Raw genomic sequence first — 16,719 nt, 5'->3', positions numbered from 1 at the left:
CTGGGCAAAGAAGAAATCCATATTCAGAGTAAGCATTTATTCCAAGGAGAACAAAGCACTGCTCTTCTATGATGGAAGTGGTCCAAAGTAATCAGGTGGCTGACTGGTTCCCCTGGGGAATGGTGCCATATTTGGCACTCAGGGCTGGTCCCTGTTGTTGGTAGGTTGGGAGCTCAGCATAGGCTATAGTCGGATCAGCCTTGAAGAGTGGAAGCCCTTGTAGCTGAGCCCATGAATATCAATGCCAATAACCAAGGTTTAATCAGGAAACTAGAGCCACTATGACTGTTATTAGATAAGAGATTTATTACAGAATTAGACCTTATACAACTGTGGCAAATACTTGAAGTTACAGCCAGAAGGGAATGTTGGAGGAGCCAAGACAGAGTTTCCAATCAGTCCTTCTGAAGCACTGGTGCAGGGTGGACGAGCCCAGGCTTGCAGGGAAATCTAGGTGACCCTACAGGAGCTGCAAAGGGGAAGTTTTTGATAGTTCTGTGGGAAGCTGTGGCCTCTCTACTCCTGACTCTGTGCATCCTCAGCCAAACATCTGGTTTTGAATGTGAGAGTCAGGTCTAGTAGTTGGAAAGAAGAGCTAGATAAACAATGGAGAAGAGAAATGACAATTGGCATCCCCTGGGCACTTCTGAGTCTGTTCTCCACATATTTGACTGAAAGACCTTCGAGTAATGCCTATTGCTTTACTTTTATTTTCCAAATCTTGCACTAGTTCAGTTTTGCCAACTTTACTCCAGGAACACAAAGGGAATGGGATTCTGGGAAATGTAGTTCCATTTTAACCAAGTTGATCTGGCACAATCCAGCACAGCCCCAGAGGAAAAGACTGGTTAATCATTCATTCATTAATTCAAGCAAGAACTATATTGTGCCAATAAGACTCTAGGTACTCATTTTGCAGAGCTTAAAAACAGCCTTAATGAACTTGAATAATAGTGGGACAGATATTATATGTGAATTTCAAACACTTAAATCCATAATTATAAACATGATAGTGTAGTGGTGGAAAATAAGATGAGACCATGAGAGAGCATGACAGAGTAAGAAACCTTAGATTGGTCAGAGAATATTTTGCTGAGGAATGACATCTAACCTGAGACCTAGAAAAAATGCAAGACAATGTTTCAGAGAAAAGTAAGACAAAGACATTTCAAAATGTCTTGAAAGGAGTTGAGGACACTTGCTATAGACTCTTCCTCACCTGCCATTTTGTTTGGAATCCACTCCAGAGTTTTTTTACCCCTTCACTAAAACATGATGTCAAGGTTACCATCAAGCCCCTAATCGCCAATCCAGTGGTTAATTCACAGTCCTCACCTCACTTGATCGCTCAGCATTACTTGTGCAGCTGATCACCTCCATTTTGAAACATCGTCTTCACCTGGCTTCCAGAACGCCAGTGTTTGTCTCTACCTACTAGAATGTGCTATGCCTCATGACAGCAAGGGCTTTGGCTTGTTCACTGCTGTATCTCTAGCGGCAAGGACAGTGTAGGCCCAGAATAGGCACTAAGCATCAATACTTAATGAATTAAAGGAGTCTAGGAAAACACAGCTAGGGATATAGGAAAGGGAACAAAAAAGAATGGTGTTCTAGAAGCTAAGTGAAACAGTTATTTTAAGAAGGAAAATGTAATCAGCCATTTAAATGCTGCTGAGAGCTGACTTTTGCATTTGGCACTGTGGAGGTTTTATTTATTTATTTATTTTTAAAATTTTCATTGAAATATAGTTGATTTACAGTGTTGTGTTAGTTTCAGGTATACAGCAAAGTGATTGTTTTATATATATATATATATATATATTTTCCCTTAGATTCCATATGTATGTGTTAGCATACTGTATTTGTTTTTCTCTTTCTGACTTACTTCACTCTGTATGACAGACTCTAACTCCATCCACCTCACTACAAATAACTCCATTTCGTTTCTTTTTATGGCTGAGTAATATTCCATTGTATATATGTGCCACATCTTCTTTATCCATTCATCTGTTGGTGGACACTTAGGTTGCTTCCATGTCCTGGCTATTGTAAATAGTGCTGCAATGAACATTGTGGTACATGACCCTTTTTGAATTATGGTTTTCTCAGGGTATATGCCCAGTAGTGGGATTGCTGGGTCATGTGGTAGTTCTATTTTTAGTTTTTTAAGGAACCTCCATACTGTTCTCCATAGTGGCTGTATCAATTTACATTCCCACCAACAGTGCAAGAGGGTTCCCTTTTCTCCACATCCTCTCCAGCATTTATTGTTTCTAGATTTTTTGATGATGGCCGTTCTGACCGGTGTGAGATGGTATCTCATTGTAGTTTTGATTTGCATTTCTCTAATGATTAATTATGTAGAGCATTCTTTCATGTGTTTGTTGGTAATCTGTATATCTTCTTTGGAGAAATGTCTATTTAGGTCTTCTGCCCATTTTTGGATTGGGTTGTTTGTTTTTTTGTTATTGAGCTGCATGAGCTGCTTGTAAATCTTGGAGATTAATCCTTTGTCAGTTGCTTCATTTGCAAATATTTTCTCCCATTCTAAGGGTTGTCTTTTCATCTTGTTTATGGTTTCCTTTGCTGTGCAAAAGCTTTTAAGTTTCATTAGGTCCCATTTGTTTATTTTTGCTTTTACTTCCATTTCTCTAGGAGCTGGGTCAAAAAGGATCTTGCTGTGATTTATGTCACAGAGTGTTCTGCCTATGTTTTCCTCTAAGAGTTTTATGGTGTCTGGCCTTACATTTAGGTCTTTAATCCATTTGGAGTTTATTTTTGTGTATGGTGTTAGGGAGTGTTCTAATTTCATACTTTTACATGTAGCTGTCCAGTTTTCCCAGCTCCACTTATTGAAGAGGCTGTCTTTTCTCCACTGTATATGCTTGCCTCTTTTATCAAAGATAAGGTGACCATATGTGTGTGGGTTTATCTCTGAGCTTTCTATCCTGTTCCATTGATCTATATTTCTGTTTTTGTGCCAGTACCATACTGTCTTGATTACTGTACCTTTGTAGTATAGTCTGAAGTCAGGGAGCCTGATTCCTCCAGCTCCGTTTTTCATTCTCAAGATTGCTTTGGCTATTCGGGGTCTTTTGTGTTTCCATACAAATTGTGAAATTTTTTGTTCTAGTTCTGTGAAAAATGCCAGTGGTAGTTTGATAGGGATTGCATTGAATCTGTAGATTGCTTTGGGTAGTATAGTCATTTTCACGATGTTGATTCTTCTGGTCCAAGAACATGGTATATCTCTCCATCTGTTTGTATCATCTTTAATTTCTTTCATCAGTGTCTTATAGTTTTCTGCATACAGGTCTTTTGTCTCCTTAGGTAGGTTTATTCCTAGGTATTTTATTCTTTTTGTTGCAGTGGTGAATGGGAGTGTTTTCTTAATTTCACTTTCAGTTTTTTCATCATTAGTGTATAGGAATGCTAGAGATTTCTGTGCATTAATTTTGTATCCTGCTACTTTACCAAATTCATTGATTAGCTCTAGTAGTTTTCTGGTAGCGTCTTTAGGATTCTCTATAGTATCATGTCATCTGCAAACAGTGACAGCTTTACTTCTTCTTTTCCGATTTGGATTCCTTTTATTTCTTTGTCTTCTCTGATTGCTGTGGCTAACACTTCCAAAACTATGTTGAATAATAGTGGTGAAAGTGGGCAACCTTGTCTTGTTCCTGATCTTAGTGGAAATGGTTTCAGTTTTTCACCATTGAGGACGATGTTGGCTGCGGGTTTGTCATATATGGCCTTTATCATGTTGAGGAAAGTTCCCTCTATGCCTACTTTCTGCAGGGCTTTTATCATAAATGGGTGTTGAATTTTGTCAAAAGCTTTCTCTGCATCTATTGAGATGATCATATGGTTTTTCTCCTTCAATTTGTTAATATGGTGTATCACGTTGATTGATTTGCGTATACTGAAGAATCCTTGCATCCCTGGGATAAATCCCACTTGATCATGGTGTATGATCCTTTTAATGTGTTGTTGGATTCTGTTTGCTAGTATTTTGTTGAGGATTTTTGCATCTATATTCATCAGTGATATTGGTCTGTAATTTTCTTTCTCAAAGTGATTGCTTTATATATATATATATATATATATATATATATACATATATATATATATATATTTTTTTTTTTTTTTTTTACATTCTCTTCCATTATAGGTTATAACAAGATATTAGGTTAAAAAAAAATACTGAGTATAGTTCCCTGTGTTATATAGTAGATCCTCGTGGGTTCTCTCTTTCATATATAGTGCATATATTTTAATCCTAAACTCCTAATCTGTCCCTCTCTCCCCCTCCCCTTTGGTAACCATAAGTTTTTTTTCTATGTCTGTGGGTCTCTTTCTGTTTTGTAAATAAGTTCATTTGTATCATTTTTAAGATTCTGCATATAAGGAATATCATATTTTGTCTTTCTCTGTCTGGCTTATTTCACTTAGTATGATAATCTCTAGGTCCATCCATGTTGCTGCAAATGGCATTATTTCATTCATTTTTTTATGGCTGAGTAATACTCCATTGTATATGTGTACCACATCTTCTTTATCCATTCGTCTGTTGCTGGACACTTAGGTTGCTTCCATGTCTTGGCTATTGTAAATAATGCTGCTGTGAACATTGGGGTGCATGTATTTTTTTTTTAAATGTTGTCTTAATATATTTTCTTTACTGCCTAGGTCATTCATTCAAGACCAAGTAGCACAGTAGTATTCCTATTAGGGACCACAAGTCCTAATGAAAGAAAATGATCACTAATTCTCTTTATTTCCATTGGTAAGTTTGAATTCAGTTTCAAAGGTTTGAAAGATGTTTTATTATTTTTTTTAAATAAATGTATGTATGTATGTATTTATTTATTTATTTATGGCTGTGTTGGGTCTTCGTTGCTGTGCACGGGCTTCTCATTGCGGTGGCTTCTCTTTTTGCAGAGCATGGGCTCTAGGTGCGTGGGCTTCAGTAGTTGTGGCTTGCAGGCTTCAGTAGTTGTGGCTTGCGGGCTTCAGTAGTTGTGGCTCATGGGCTCTAGAGTGCAGGCTCAGTAGTTGTGGTGCATGGGCTTAGTTGCTCTGCAGCATGTGGGACCTTCCTGAACCAGGGCTCGAACCCATGTCCCCTTCATTGGCAGGTGGATTCTTAACCACTGTGCCACCAGGGAAGCCCTGAAAGGTGGTTTTTTGTTTTTTTTTAAAGTATAGTTGATTTACAATGTTGTGTTAATTTCTGCTATACAACAAAGTGACTCAGTACATATATACATTCTTTTTAATATTCTTTTACTTTATGATTTATCCCAGAATATTGAACATAGTTCCCTGTGCTATACAGTTGAAAAGTTTATACATTTATATCCAGAAAAATGATAGAGCTGGGAAGTCATGATCAGGAAGATGTGTTCCCTCCTGTGCTCACAACGTGTCTTACAATAAATGGATGGAGAGTTACGTAAAGTTAAGATCACTGGATGAGATGGACTTGGGATCAGGCAAACAAAATCAGAAAAGAGAGCCCTCTGAAACTGATGATCATAAAAATAGTGGCTAGAATTCACTGTAACTCAGGCCACATCACAATTTGGAGAGTGCTTATAAATGAAATGAAGCTGCATCCTTTCATAACATCAGAAAACAGCTACTTTTTTTTCTCATGCTAAGTTCTTCCTTCTTTTTATTGGAGTATAATTGCTTTACAGTGTGTTAGTTTCTCCTGTACAACGAAGTGAATCAACTATAGGTATACCTATATCCCCTCCCTCTTGGACCTCCCTCCCTCCCCCTCCATCCCACCCATCTAGGTCATCACAGAGCACCAAGCTGAGTTCCCTGTGCTGTATACCACAGGTTCCCACTAGCTATCTATTTTACACATGGTAGCATATTTATGTCAAACCTAATCTCTCAGTTCATCCCATCCCCACCTTCCCACCCTGTGTCCTCACATCCGTTCTTACATCTGTGTCTCTATTTCTGCCCTGCAAATAGGTTCATCTGTACCATTTTTCTAGGTTCCACATATATGTGTTAATATAAGATATTTGTTTTTCTCTTTCTGACTTACTTCACTCTGTATGACAGACTCTAGGTCCATCCACAACTCTACAAATGACCCAATTTCATTCCTTTTTATGGCTGAGTAATATTCCATTGTATATATGTACCACATCTTCTTTATCCACTCATCGGTCGATGGACGTTTAGGTTGTTTCCATGTCCTGGCTATTGTAAATAATGCTGCAATGAACACTGGGGTACATGTGTCTTTTTGAATTATGGTTTTCTCAGGGTACATGCCCAGTAGTGGGACTGCTGCTTCATATGGTAGTCCTATTTTTAGTTTTTTAAGGAACCTCCATACCATTCTCCACAGTGGCTGTATCAATTTACATTCCCACCAACAGTGCAAGAGGGTTCCCTTTTCTCCACACCCTCTCCAGCATTTATTGTTTGTAGACTTTTTGATGATGGCCATGCTGACTGGTGTGAGGTGATACCTCATTGTAGTTTTGATTTGCATTTCTCTAATAATTAGTGATGTTGAGCATCTTTTCATTTGCCTCTTGACCATCTGTATATATTCTTTGGAGAAATGTCTATTTAGGTCTTCTGCCCATTTTTGGATTGGGTTGTTTGTTTTTTTGATATTGAGCTGCATGAGCTGTTTGTATATTTTGGAGATTAATTCTTTGTTGTTTGCTTCATTTGCAAATATTTTCTCCCATTCTGAGGGTTGTCTTCTCATCTTATTCATGGTTTCCTTTGCTGTGCAAAAGCTTTTAAGTTTAATTAGGTCCCATTTGTTTATTTTTGCTTTTATTTTCATTACCCTAGGAGGTGAATCCAAAAAGATATTGCTGAGATTTATGTCAAAGAGTGTTCTGCCTATGTTTTCCTCTAAGAGTTTTATAGTGTCTGGTCTTACATTTAGGTCATTGATCAATTTTGAGTTTATTTTTGTGTATGGTGTTAGAGAAGGTTCTGATTTCATTCTTTTACATGTAACTGTCCAGTTTTCCCAGCACCACTTACTGAAGAGACTGTCTTTTCTCCATTGTATATCTTTGCCTCCTTTGTCATAGATTAGGTGACCATAGGTTCGTGGGTTTATCTCTGGGCTTTCTACCGTGTACCATTGATCTATATTTCTGTTTTTGTGCCAGTACCATACTGTCTTGATTACTGTAGATTTGTAGTATAGTCTGAAGTCGGGAAGTCTGATTCCTCCAGCTCCATTTTTCTTTCTCAGGATTGCTTTGGCTATTCGGGGCCTTTTGTGTTCCCACACAAATTGTAAAATTTTTTGTTCTAATTCTGTGAAAAATGCCATTGGTAGTTTGATAGGGATTGCATTGAATCTGTAGATTGCCTTGGGTAGTACAGTCATTTTGACAATATGGATTCTTCCAATCCAAGAACACAGTATATCTTTCCATTCATTTGTGTCATTTTCAATTTCTTTCATCAGCATCTTATGGTTTTTGGAGTACAGGTCTTTTGCCTCCTTAGGTAGGTTTATTCCTAGGTATTTTATTTTTTTGGTTGCAACGGTAAATAGGAGTGTTTCCTTAATTTCTTTCTGACCTTTCGTTGTTAGCGTATAGGAATGCAACAGGTTTCTGTGTATTAATTTTGTATCCTGCAACTTTACTGAATTCATTGATGAGCTCTAGTAGTTTTCTGTTAGCATCTTTAGGACTTTCTATGTATAGTATCACGTCATCTGCAAACAGTGACAGTTTTACTTCTTTTCCATTTGGATTCCTTTTATTTCTTTTTCTTCTCTGATTGCCAAATCTATGTTGAATAAATTGGCTTAGGTGGACATCCTTGTCTTGTTCCTGATGTTGGAGGAAATGCTTTCAGTTTTTCACTGTTGAGAATGATGTTGGCTGTGGGTTTTTCATATATGACCTTTATTATGTCGAGGTAGGTTCCCTCTATGTCCACTTTCTGGAGAGTTTTTATCATAAATTGAAGCTGAATTTTATCAAAAGCTTTTTCTGCATCTAGAAATGCAGAAATGATCAATGATCATCATTGAGATGATCATTTGTTTTTATTCTTCAATTTGTTAATGTGGTGTATCATACTGATTGATTTGTGGATATTGAAAAATCCTTGCATCCCTGGGATAAATCCCCCTTGATCATGGTGTATGATCCTTTTAATGTACTGTTGGATTTGGTTTTCTAGTAATGTGGAGGTTTTTAGAGGACATTTTGTTGGAGTCTTTAGGTCAAAGGTCAGATTGGAGTAGTTTCAAGAGAGACTAGAGGAAGAAATAATGGTAGCTACTTTAGCTCTTTTGAGGAGTGTTGCTTTAGAGGAGATTGTAAAATGGACAGTAGCTGGAGGGGGATATGGCATGTAAAGGAGCTTTTCGTTAATTTTTAAAAGAAATTTATATCCTGATGAAAAGGGTCTGTTAAAGAAATGAAGTTTGAATTTTCATAATGGAGAGGGATAATCACTGGAGTGATGTCCTTGAGGACAGGAGAGGAATGGGATTCCATGTGTAAGTGAACTGGTGGGCTTTGGACAGGAACACGGACAGTTCATGTAACAACAAGAGGGAAGGATGTTGGTGCAGATGTGAATAGTTGAGCGGTTATGGTAGGGAAAGTCTGTGGATGGGCTTCTGTGCCTTATCTCCAATTCTGGAGTCTTCTCCACCTCAGCTGTAAACACTGGAGTGCCCCAGGGCTCAGTCACTGACTTGCTTCTCCTCCATTCATTTGCTAAGATGATCTCATTTAGTCCCATGACTTCAAATATGCGTCTCATTTCCAAATGTTTTTATCCCTCCTCAACCTCTCAAACCACCGACTCATACCCAACTGTCTACCTAGTATATGTGCTCAGATGGCTAACAGGCATTCTAAGCTTAATGAGTCTACACCTGAGCAGTTGACTTCTCATTTCCCTTCCCACATCAGCTGCTCACCCTTCACCATGCATGCGTAACACCATGCACATGCTTAAACACCATTTAAGCCAAAATGTTGACATCAGCCTTAATGATTCTGTTTTTCTCATCATTCCACATTCACACTGTAAGCAAGGCCAGCAGTGACTTCAGTATATATCTGAGATGCCAGTATTTCTCACAATCCTATTATATCATCCCAGTATGAGCCACCATCGTTTCTCACCTGGATTACACAATCATGATTTTATGGTCTCTGCTTCCACTCTTGTCTCCCTTTAGTAAAACTTCCACCAATGAGCCAAAATGACTCTTCAAAAAGAAAATCGGATCAGGCCACTTCCCTGCTCAAAACTCTCCAATGAGTTTTTCAAAATTAAATCTAAATTTCTTTCCATTTATCTGCAAGGCCCTCAGTGATCTGGTTCAAGATTAGGTTTCTAACTCATCATCTGCCCACCTTTCCCTTGTTCACTCTGCTCTAGAAGCACAGGTCTACCTGCTGTTACTTGGAAATACCAAACCAAGCACACCCCACCCCAGGATTCTGCACTGGCTCTTCCCTCTGCCTGCAGTGCATTTTACCCTGATAATCGCAGGGTTCCCTCCCTCACTTCTTCAGGTCTGTGTTCAGATATTCCCCAGAGAGGCCTTCCATGGCTACCATGTGTAAAGTAGCACGTTCCTCTGTCTCCTTCCTCTGCTTTGATTTTCTTCATTGTATTTATCACTTCCTAAAATTGTTGTGTGTATTTGTCTGTCTCCCTGTTCTTGCCAATAAAAAGTAGGCTCTACCAGAGCTGAGAGTTGTCTGTTTTGTCCACCACATATCTCCAACCCCATGCCCATAGGTCAGTACTCAATACATGCATTGAATGAATGGGAGCTGTTGAAAATTTTGAAAACAGAAATGAAGTGATATAATCAAAAGAATGGATGCCAGTTAGGGGCTCTTGCAATTGTCTAGGTGAGATGAGGTTGACTTGGAGTAAGGTAGAGGGAGTGAAGCTATTAAAAAGAGACTGAGTTAGGTCTTCTGCCTTTCAAAGTTGTACACCCCAATTTTGTTTGAGCCTTTCTCTGACCCATTTACAAATTTGATTCCCTGGCCAGATATCTATCGAATGTCTTGGCACAGAATAATAGAATGCTAAAACTGGAAGTAGGCACATAAATTATCAGATTTGATGCCTTCCTCCTACAGATGAGGAAACTGAGCCCCAGAGAGATTAGAGATGCCACTCAGAGTCTCTTGACTTGTTAGTGGAAGGAGCCAAGACTAAACCTGCTTTGCCTTATTCTCACTCCTGTGCTTTCACCTCCCCACTTGTTGTGTTACAGAATTTTTAAAAAATTGCATGTACTTGTAACATCTTAAGGACTTTGAAACTGCTAATTGTTTTAAAAATAACTTGCTGTGTGATTACAAGTTCAAGTTTGGCTTTTTGCACGATTTTAATTGTATCTTGGACTGTGCTCAGAAGTCCCAAGAGAGTATATCAGATTTTTGTTGGAATCTTTCTGTTCAATGGCTTCAGACTAGTGGTGCAGCAACCAAGGCATCATTCCAGGGTTGTTTATCCCCCCTTTCCTTTATGATCCTCCTTTATGATATCTACTCAGTGTCATCTTTGAGGCAGGATCTTAAAAAGTGGGATTATGTCCAATGTTTTAAGGAAAATGAAAAATAAATTGAGTAGTATCAGTAGACCAGACAGTCTGAATAAAGGTAAAGGTAATAAATTTTTTCACACTAATGTAGATTCATTTTATCATGTCATCATTAATGTAAATTTTCATCTTCAAAGCACCCAGGCAACAATACTGTCAACATTAAGTGTAATAAATGCTGAGGGCATTTTCCCACCTCTCTACAAAACCACAGCACACTTTTCCTTCCTCCTTCATATTTTGCAGGTCTAATTTGCACAGGATTCAGGAGCATTTCACTAGTTCATTTAAATAGGTTGCTTGTTCCTAATGAGCTCATCACACAAGAGCACTTAAGAGCTTCCCTCTCCTTAGCGAGGTGATGTGTGATCCTGACATATAGGGTGAGAAAAAAAGGGGTCATTCACTTGGGGCTGATGGCCTGAGAAGCTGAAAAGTAAATGGGTAGAAGTAGTATTGTTTCTATTGGCAACTACATTAATATCTACTGAAGTTTGTCTTTGGTTTACACCCCTTGAACCTGAGCAATACAGACCCTGGATATGTTTGAGAGGTATGGCTTTGGCCTCCCTTTGGCACATTTTATCTACCCATGCTGCACCCTCTCCCTACTAATCTCTGCTGAAGCTGTTTATTTTAATTAATTAATTAATTAATTAATTACTGCATCCGGACTTCGTTGTGGCATGCAGGCTCTTCGTTGCGGTGCATGGGCTTCTCTCTAGTTGTGGCGCGTGGGCTCCAGAACACGTGGGCTCTAGAACACGTGGGCTCTGTAGTTTGCGGCATGCAGTCTCAGTAGTTTTGGCGCGCGGGCTTAGTTGCCTCGCAGCATGTGAGACCCTAGTCCCCTGACCAGGGACCGAACCTGCGTCCCCTGCATTGGAAGGTGGATTCTTCACCACTGGACCACCAGGGAAGTCGCTGAAGCTGTTTATTTTTTAGGAAACTCTCATATTTTGAGAATATGAGGAAGAGAGCTGTTATGGGTTGAATTGTCTCCTCCCAGAATTCATATGTTGAAGTTCTAACTCCCCAATACCTCAATGTGACCTTATTTGGAAATAGAGTCCTTGCAGATGTAATTAAGTTGAGGTCATACTGCAGAAGGGTGGGACCCTAACCCAGTATGACTGCTATCTTTACAAAAAGGGGAAATTTGGACATACACAGGGAGAGTAGCATGTGAAGATTAGTGTCGTAAACCAAGGAACTACCAGAAGCTCGGAGAGAGCCCTGGAACAGATCCTTCTCTAGTGCCTTCTGAGGGAGCGTGGCTCTGATCACACCTTGATCTTGGACTTCTGCCTCTAGAACTGTAAGACAGTAAGTTCTTGTTGTGTAAGCCACAGGGTATGTGGTATTGATACATTGTTACAGCAGCCCTGGTAAACTAATATGGGAGCTGCTAATGGAGGAGTGGCAGAGTGTTAATTTCACAGGTTTAGCTCTGTGTCAGGCCAAACCATCCCCTGTAGCTTCTGAAATGTACATGGGATCATGTCACTGCCCAGCTTAAAACCCTCCAATGGCTCTCACCTCCCTCATTACCAGGCCTACAAGACCTACCCAATCTGCCCCAAGAAGCTCTCTGACGTAACCGCCTGTTACTCTCTCCTTGCTCACTCTCTCCAACCCCACTGCCCCTTATGGTTCTATACAAACTCTAAGCACTCAGGTATTTACACAGTTTTCCTCTCACTTAAATTTGGTTTTTGTTCAAAAATAATTTCCTTGACCACCCTATGAAAAATAACACTTTTTTTTTTTAAATTAATTAATTTATTTATTTATTTTTGGCTGTGTTGGGTCTTCATTTCTGTGCGAGGGCTTTCTCCAGTTGCGGCAAGTAGGGGCCACTCTTCATCGCGGTGCGCGGGCCTCTCACTATCGCGGCCTCTCTTGTTGCGGAGCACAGGCTCCAGACGCGCAGGCTCAGTAATTGTGGCTCACGGGCCTAGTTGCTCCACGGCATGTGGGATCTTCCCAGACCAGGGCTCGAACCCGTGTCCCCTGCGTTGGCTGGCAGATTCTCAACCACTGCGCCACCAGGGAAGCCCAAAAATAACACTCTTATTTTGCTTTTTCCCCCTTCAATAACACCTATCAGTACCTAACTTGATGTATCTCTTTATTACTTGTCACCATCTGCATGCGTGTAAGCTCCTCAAGTGTAGGAATTGTCAGGTTTGTTGTTGGGTCCTCCAAGCCTTTGAATGGTAGAGCACATCAAAGGATCTCAATGGATCTTCCTTGAATGAATGAATGATTTGCCAGATATTTGGATTTCGTAATTTTAAAATTTCAACAGCTATACTTCCGAGGCATGGCCGGTTGCTGCTTTCACTTTTCTGTTACTGTGAGATTGATTCCACTTCCTATGTGTCTGAAAATTCTCCTTTCTCATTCTCTCCCAACACTTTGAGCCTCAGGAAGGGCATTTTCTAAATGAGAAAAGACAGAAAATTAGCTCCTCTGAGAAGTCATTCCTCTCTTATTCTTTCCTGTATCCTCTGCAAAGCCTTGCACACAGTAAATATTGATTTATGGAATCAACAGGAAGTTTTTGTTTTTGTTTTTTAACAAAGTACTAAATTTTAATCAACTAAATTTCTCCAAAGTAACCCACGCTTTCCAGGTGAACCTCATACTTGGCTTAAATGATCTTTCAGTTTACCCATCCGTTGTAAGCAGCTGTTGCGATGGCTCCCAATGATCCCTTGGTCTTGGTAGTCATGCCTTGGGTAATCGCCTGCCCTTGAGTGTAAGCTGGTTGAGTAGCTCACGCCTAAGGAATAGAATAGAGCAGCGTGACGGGCTATCACTTCTGAGGTTAAGTTATAAAGAGGCTAGCTTTCACCTTGGGTGCTCTTGCTCTCTCCCTCTCGGATGGCGCGGCTTGGGGAGAGGCCAGCTGTCATGTTGAGAGGGCGCCACGCAGGGAGGCCCACATGACCTAGCTTGAAAGCTCATCATTCCCCACTTGAGCCGTGAGATGACTGCAGCGCTGACTGACTTGACTGAGGGCTCATGGGAGACCCTGGACCAGAAACCCCCACTAATCTATTCCCCGATTCCTGACCTACGGAAACCGGGGGATAATAGACGTTTGTTGTCCTCAGCTGAAAGGGCTGGACTAATTTGTTATGTGAGAGTAGATAACTAATAAACCATGTTTAATTTGCGCTCATCACTTCTAAAGCACTACTGATGTGAAAAGTTATCTTAAGATGTTTCTTCCAAAGGCTAATATACATACAAGAGGGTTTCTTTTCCACATCAGAGTTTAGTTTGTAACATTTATTTTTGTATGTTAAATGGCCAAAATGCAAATATAAAAGCTCTGTTTATACATGTTATCCCACTTAATCCTCATGAAAGCCATCTGAAATAAGGTGCTATCATCACCCCATCTTAACTGTAGAGAAACTGAGGAACAAGTAGTGTAAGCAGCTTGCCCAAGGCCATCCAGCTGGTAAGTGGTGGAGCCTAACAGTCCAGTTCTAAGGCTGACGACTCGACCGCTAATCTATGCTGCTGCTTAGACGAAAAATTCGATTGTAATATTCAAACAGGCCAAACTGCCTTAAAAACTAGCTCTAGCTCTAGTGTAGAAGAGTTACTCTCCAGGACTAGAGTTTTCATGATTCAAAGATGGCATGTTACCAAGCTTTGAATTCTTAGAAAAATTAAATGAGGTTTAATTTAAATTTAAAAAAAAATTAAAAAAAATATCCAAATGGGAAGAGTCAAAACCTAAATTATCATTGGGAAAAAACAGAAACATTTCCCTCTCTGAGGCAAGGTCATTCAAATCACTAGAAAATCCAAAAGCATTCGCTGATCAGACTTTGAGTCATTATTAGATTTACTGACACACTTCAGACTCCTCAGTATGTGCTGACAGCAAGAGGCATGACGATTTTTGACCCATCTGCACTGCCACCTGACCTAGGACCTCAGCAAATGCACACAGTGTAGACAGCAGCTCCCCAGAACGACTCTCTGAAGAAAGGCCTTAGGAATTCTGAAAAATGGGAAGCTCCTGTGCATTGTCGTATCACAGATGAGGGTTGCCCTACCTGCCTTTCAGGGTTGTGCTGCTCCAAATTCAGTGAGATGAAGTATGTGAAAAGGCTCCGTGAGCTGTAGGTCTCAGATGAAGGGAGACTTATTTTTATTTTTTTTTATCATTGGCAGAAGGAAAAATGTGACTAAATGAGATCATTTGTATTGTGCCTTCTGTGGGCAGAGAGCAGTACAACTGAAATGTACTGCTGGGGTGGCAGGGGTGGTGTGATGTCCAGAGCACATGTGCCCAAGCAGTTAATTCAGAAAGAGAGAGAGGTGGCTGGTGTCATAACACCGGCCAAGAGCTGGCCAGTCTCCAGTGTGACCACGAGCAGCTGTGGTTTCAGGGGTTCGATTGTAACCATCCACACAGAACTCAACTGCTAGGGTCAAAGCCAAAGCACATGTAGCTGTGCAGCCATAGAATCTAGAGCTAGTGCCCCCAGGTCCCCACATAGGAGTGCTGGGGACTCGTTCACTCTACAAACATCCCCTGACTTCTGGCATGTGCTCGTGGACAGGTGCTAAGGGTACCAGTGTGAGTACAGCAGACCCTCGGAGCTGCCCCTGTGCCACTAACGGCCATGAAATGACTGTGCAAAGAATTGTGAGTACAACTGGACAGATATTTGACTTTCACAGTTAAGTGCTAGCATATCTTAAAACCTCTACATTTCGATGAAGTCTTTGAATTTCTTTGTGTTTCCTCCATGGTTCAGAATAATTTCACAAAACCACTGGAGTTAGGATGGAGTAACAGTTTTCAACCAGTTAACCCCTTCATTCTCCAAAGACACAGGGGCTCTGTGTGCTTTGCCCAGGGTCACTCGGCTGGTGAGGGGCGATGGCTGTGCCTGCAGAGGGCAGGTCGGCCATTCTGGAGTTCACTTTCCCCCTCAGGACTCAACACGGACGCCAGTGTCCATTAGCAGACAGGGCGTGGAGCGACTTTTGTGTTCATTCTGTTTCTGCTCTGAGGTCTCTCGATATCTGGGTCACTGTGACTGTATTGTGCCTAGAAATTTTGGAACCTTCTAACAGGGCCAGTCTAGAGTGCTTCAGGAGGAGTTGTTTGCTCTTCTGTCACTATGTCCCCGAATCCTAATTGATGGCACCTAACTAGAGAAAGGATTCCTTTTTGACCTACTTTTCAGGACTTGTTCATTACTTACAATAAGGTACCTTCCAAAGTCTGCCAGATGCGAGTGTATAACATCTCTAATCAGAGTCCAACCAATCCCAGAAAACTAGTTTCAGTGAAAAATGAAGTGACTAATGGACTAAGTGTAAATGATTATGAGCCGGGTGAAAAATCCCATTTTCCTAGTCAAAATAGTGTGGAGCTGTTAAATTCAACTTCTGAGATTGTTTGTGGGTTTGAATATTAATCTTCCTGAACACACACCTTTTTATTCCATCTGTAATTTGAATGCTTAAAATGTCATCATGTGCAAGAAACAAAGCATGAGCTCTAGCATTCAAAATAAAATCTGCCAGTCCATAATTTGGTTCCAAAGTATTTTACAATTCTTCAGGGGAAGGGGACCAACATTCCTTGAGTACCTACCATGTGCCAGGCTCTTTACTGGCATTTTTTTTCATATGTTATGGTTTATTCTTCATAACAGCTCTCTCAGACACTTATGATTATCCCTTTATTACAGAAGATGAAATTGGTGCTCAGAAAGTCACTGACGGGGCTGGGGTTTGAACCCAGGTGTGACTGCTAAAACTTCCACTTTCTATAATACCAAACGATTTAACTTCCTTCCTGGAGACACTAATTGAGAATCTATAGTTTTGCCCCTTAATCCAGTAAGTGAGCCTGAATTATACTGAAGGAATTCAAAGATTAATATAGCAACTACCCATATTTTGCCAGCAAATCCATCTGACAATGGTAGCCATGATGATGATGATAAAAATGGCTCAATGTAAGCCAGGCACCATTCCACTTTATATCGTACGTATGGTCTCAGTTGAGTCTCACAACCATCCTGTGAAGTACCTGCTGTTATTATACTGATTGGCTGAGGCCCTGTGTG

The 16,719-nt window shown here is 40.3% G+C and overlaps 1 protein-coding gene across 11 annotated transcripts in view; it reads right to left on the bottom strand.

Moving 5' to 3' along the window:
* VAV3 (vav guanine nucleotide exchange factor 3) overlaps positions 1 to 16,719 on the bottom strand; it is a 513,627-nt gene that overhangs the window by 107,238 nt on the left and 389,670 nt on the right. The window contains exon 25 of one of the 11 annotated variants that reach the window (XM_082383490.1): positions 10 to 595. The exons of 6 other annotated variants lie outside the window; for them this stretch is intronic. In XM_082383490.1, coding sequence (XP_082239616.1) covers positions 539 to 595 — 57 coding nt within the window. In that variant the 3' untranslated portion in view covers positions 10 to 538. Of the gene's footprint in view, positions 1 to 9; positions 596 to 12,378; positions 13,048 to 16,719 lie in introns of those variants that run through there. 4 more of the 11 variants (XM_082383498.1, XM_082383489.1, XM_082383501.1 and 1 more) reach the window with 4 other exon arrangements.

The sequence above is a fragment of the Balaenoptera borealis genome, assembly GCF_965194805.1.
Source record: "Balaenoptera borealis genome assembly, chromosome: 1".
NCBI classification, from domain to species: domain Eukaryota; kingdom Metazoa; phylum Chordata; class Mammalia; order Artiodactyla; family Balaenopteridae; genus Balaenoptera; species Balaenoptera borealis.
This window is presented reverse-complemented; position numbering and strand designations above follow the sequence as displayed.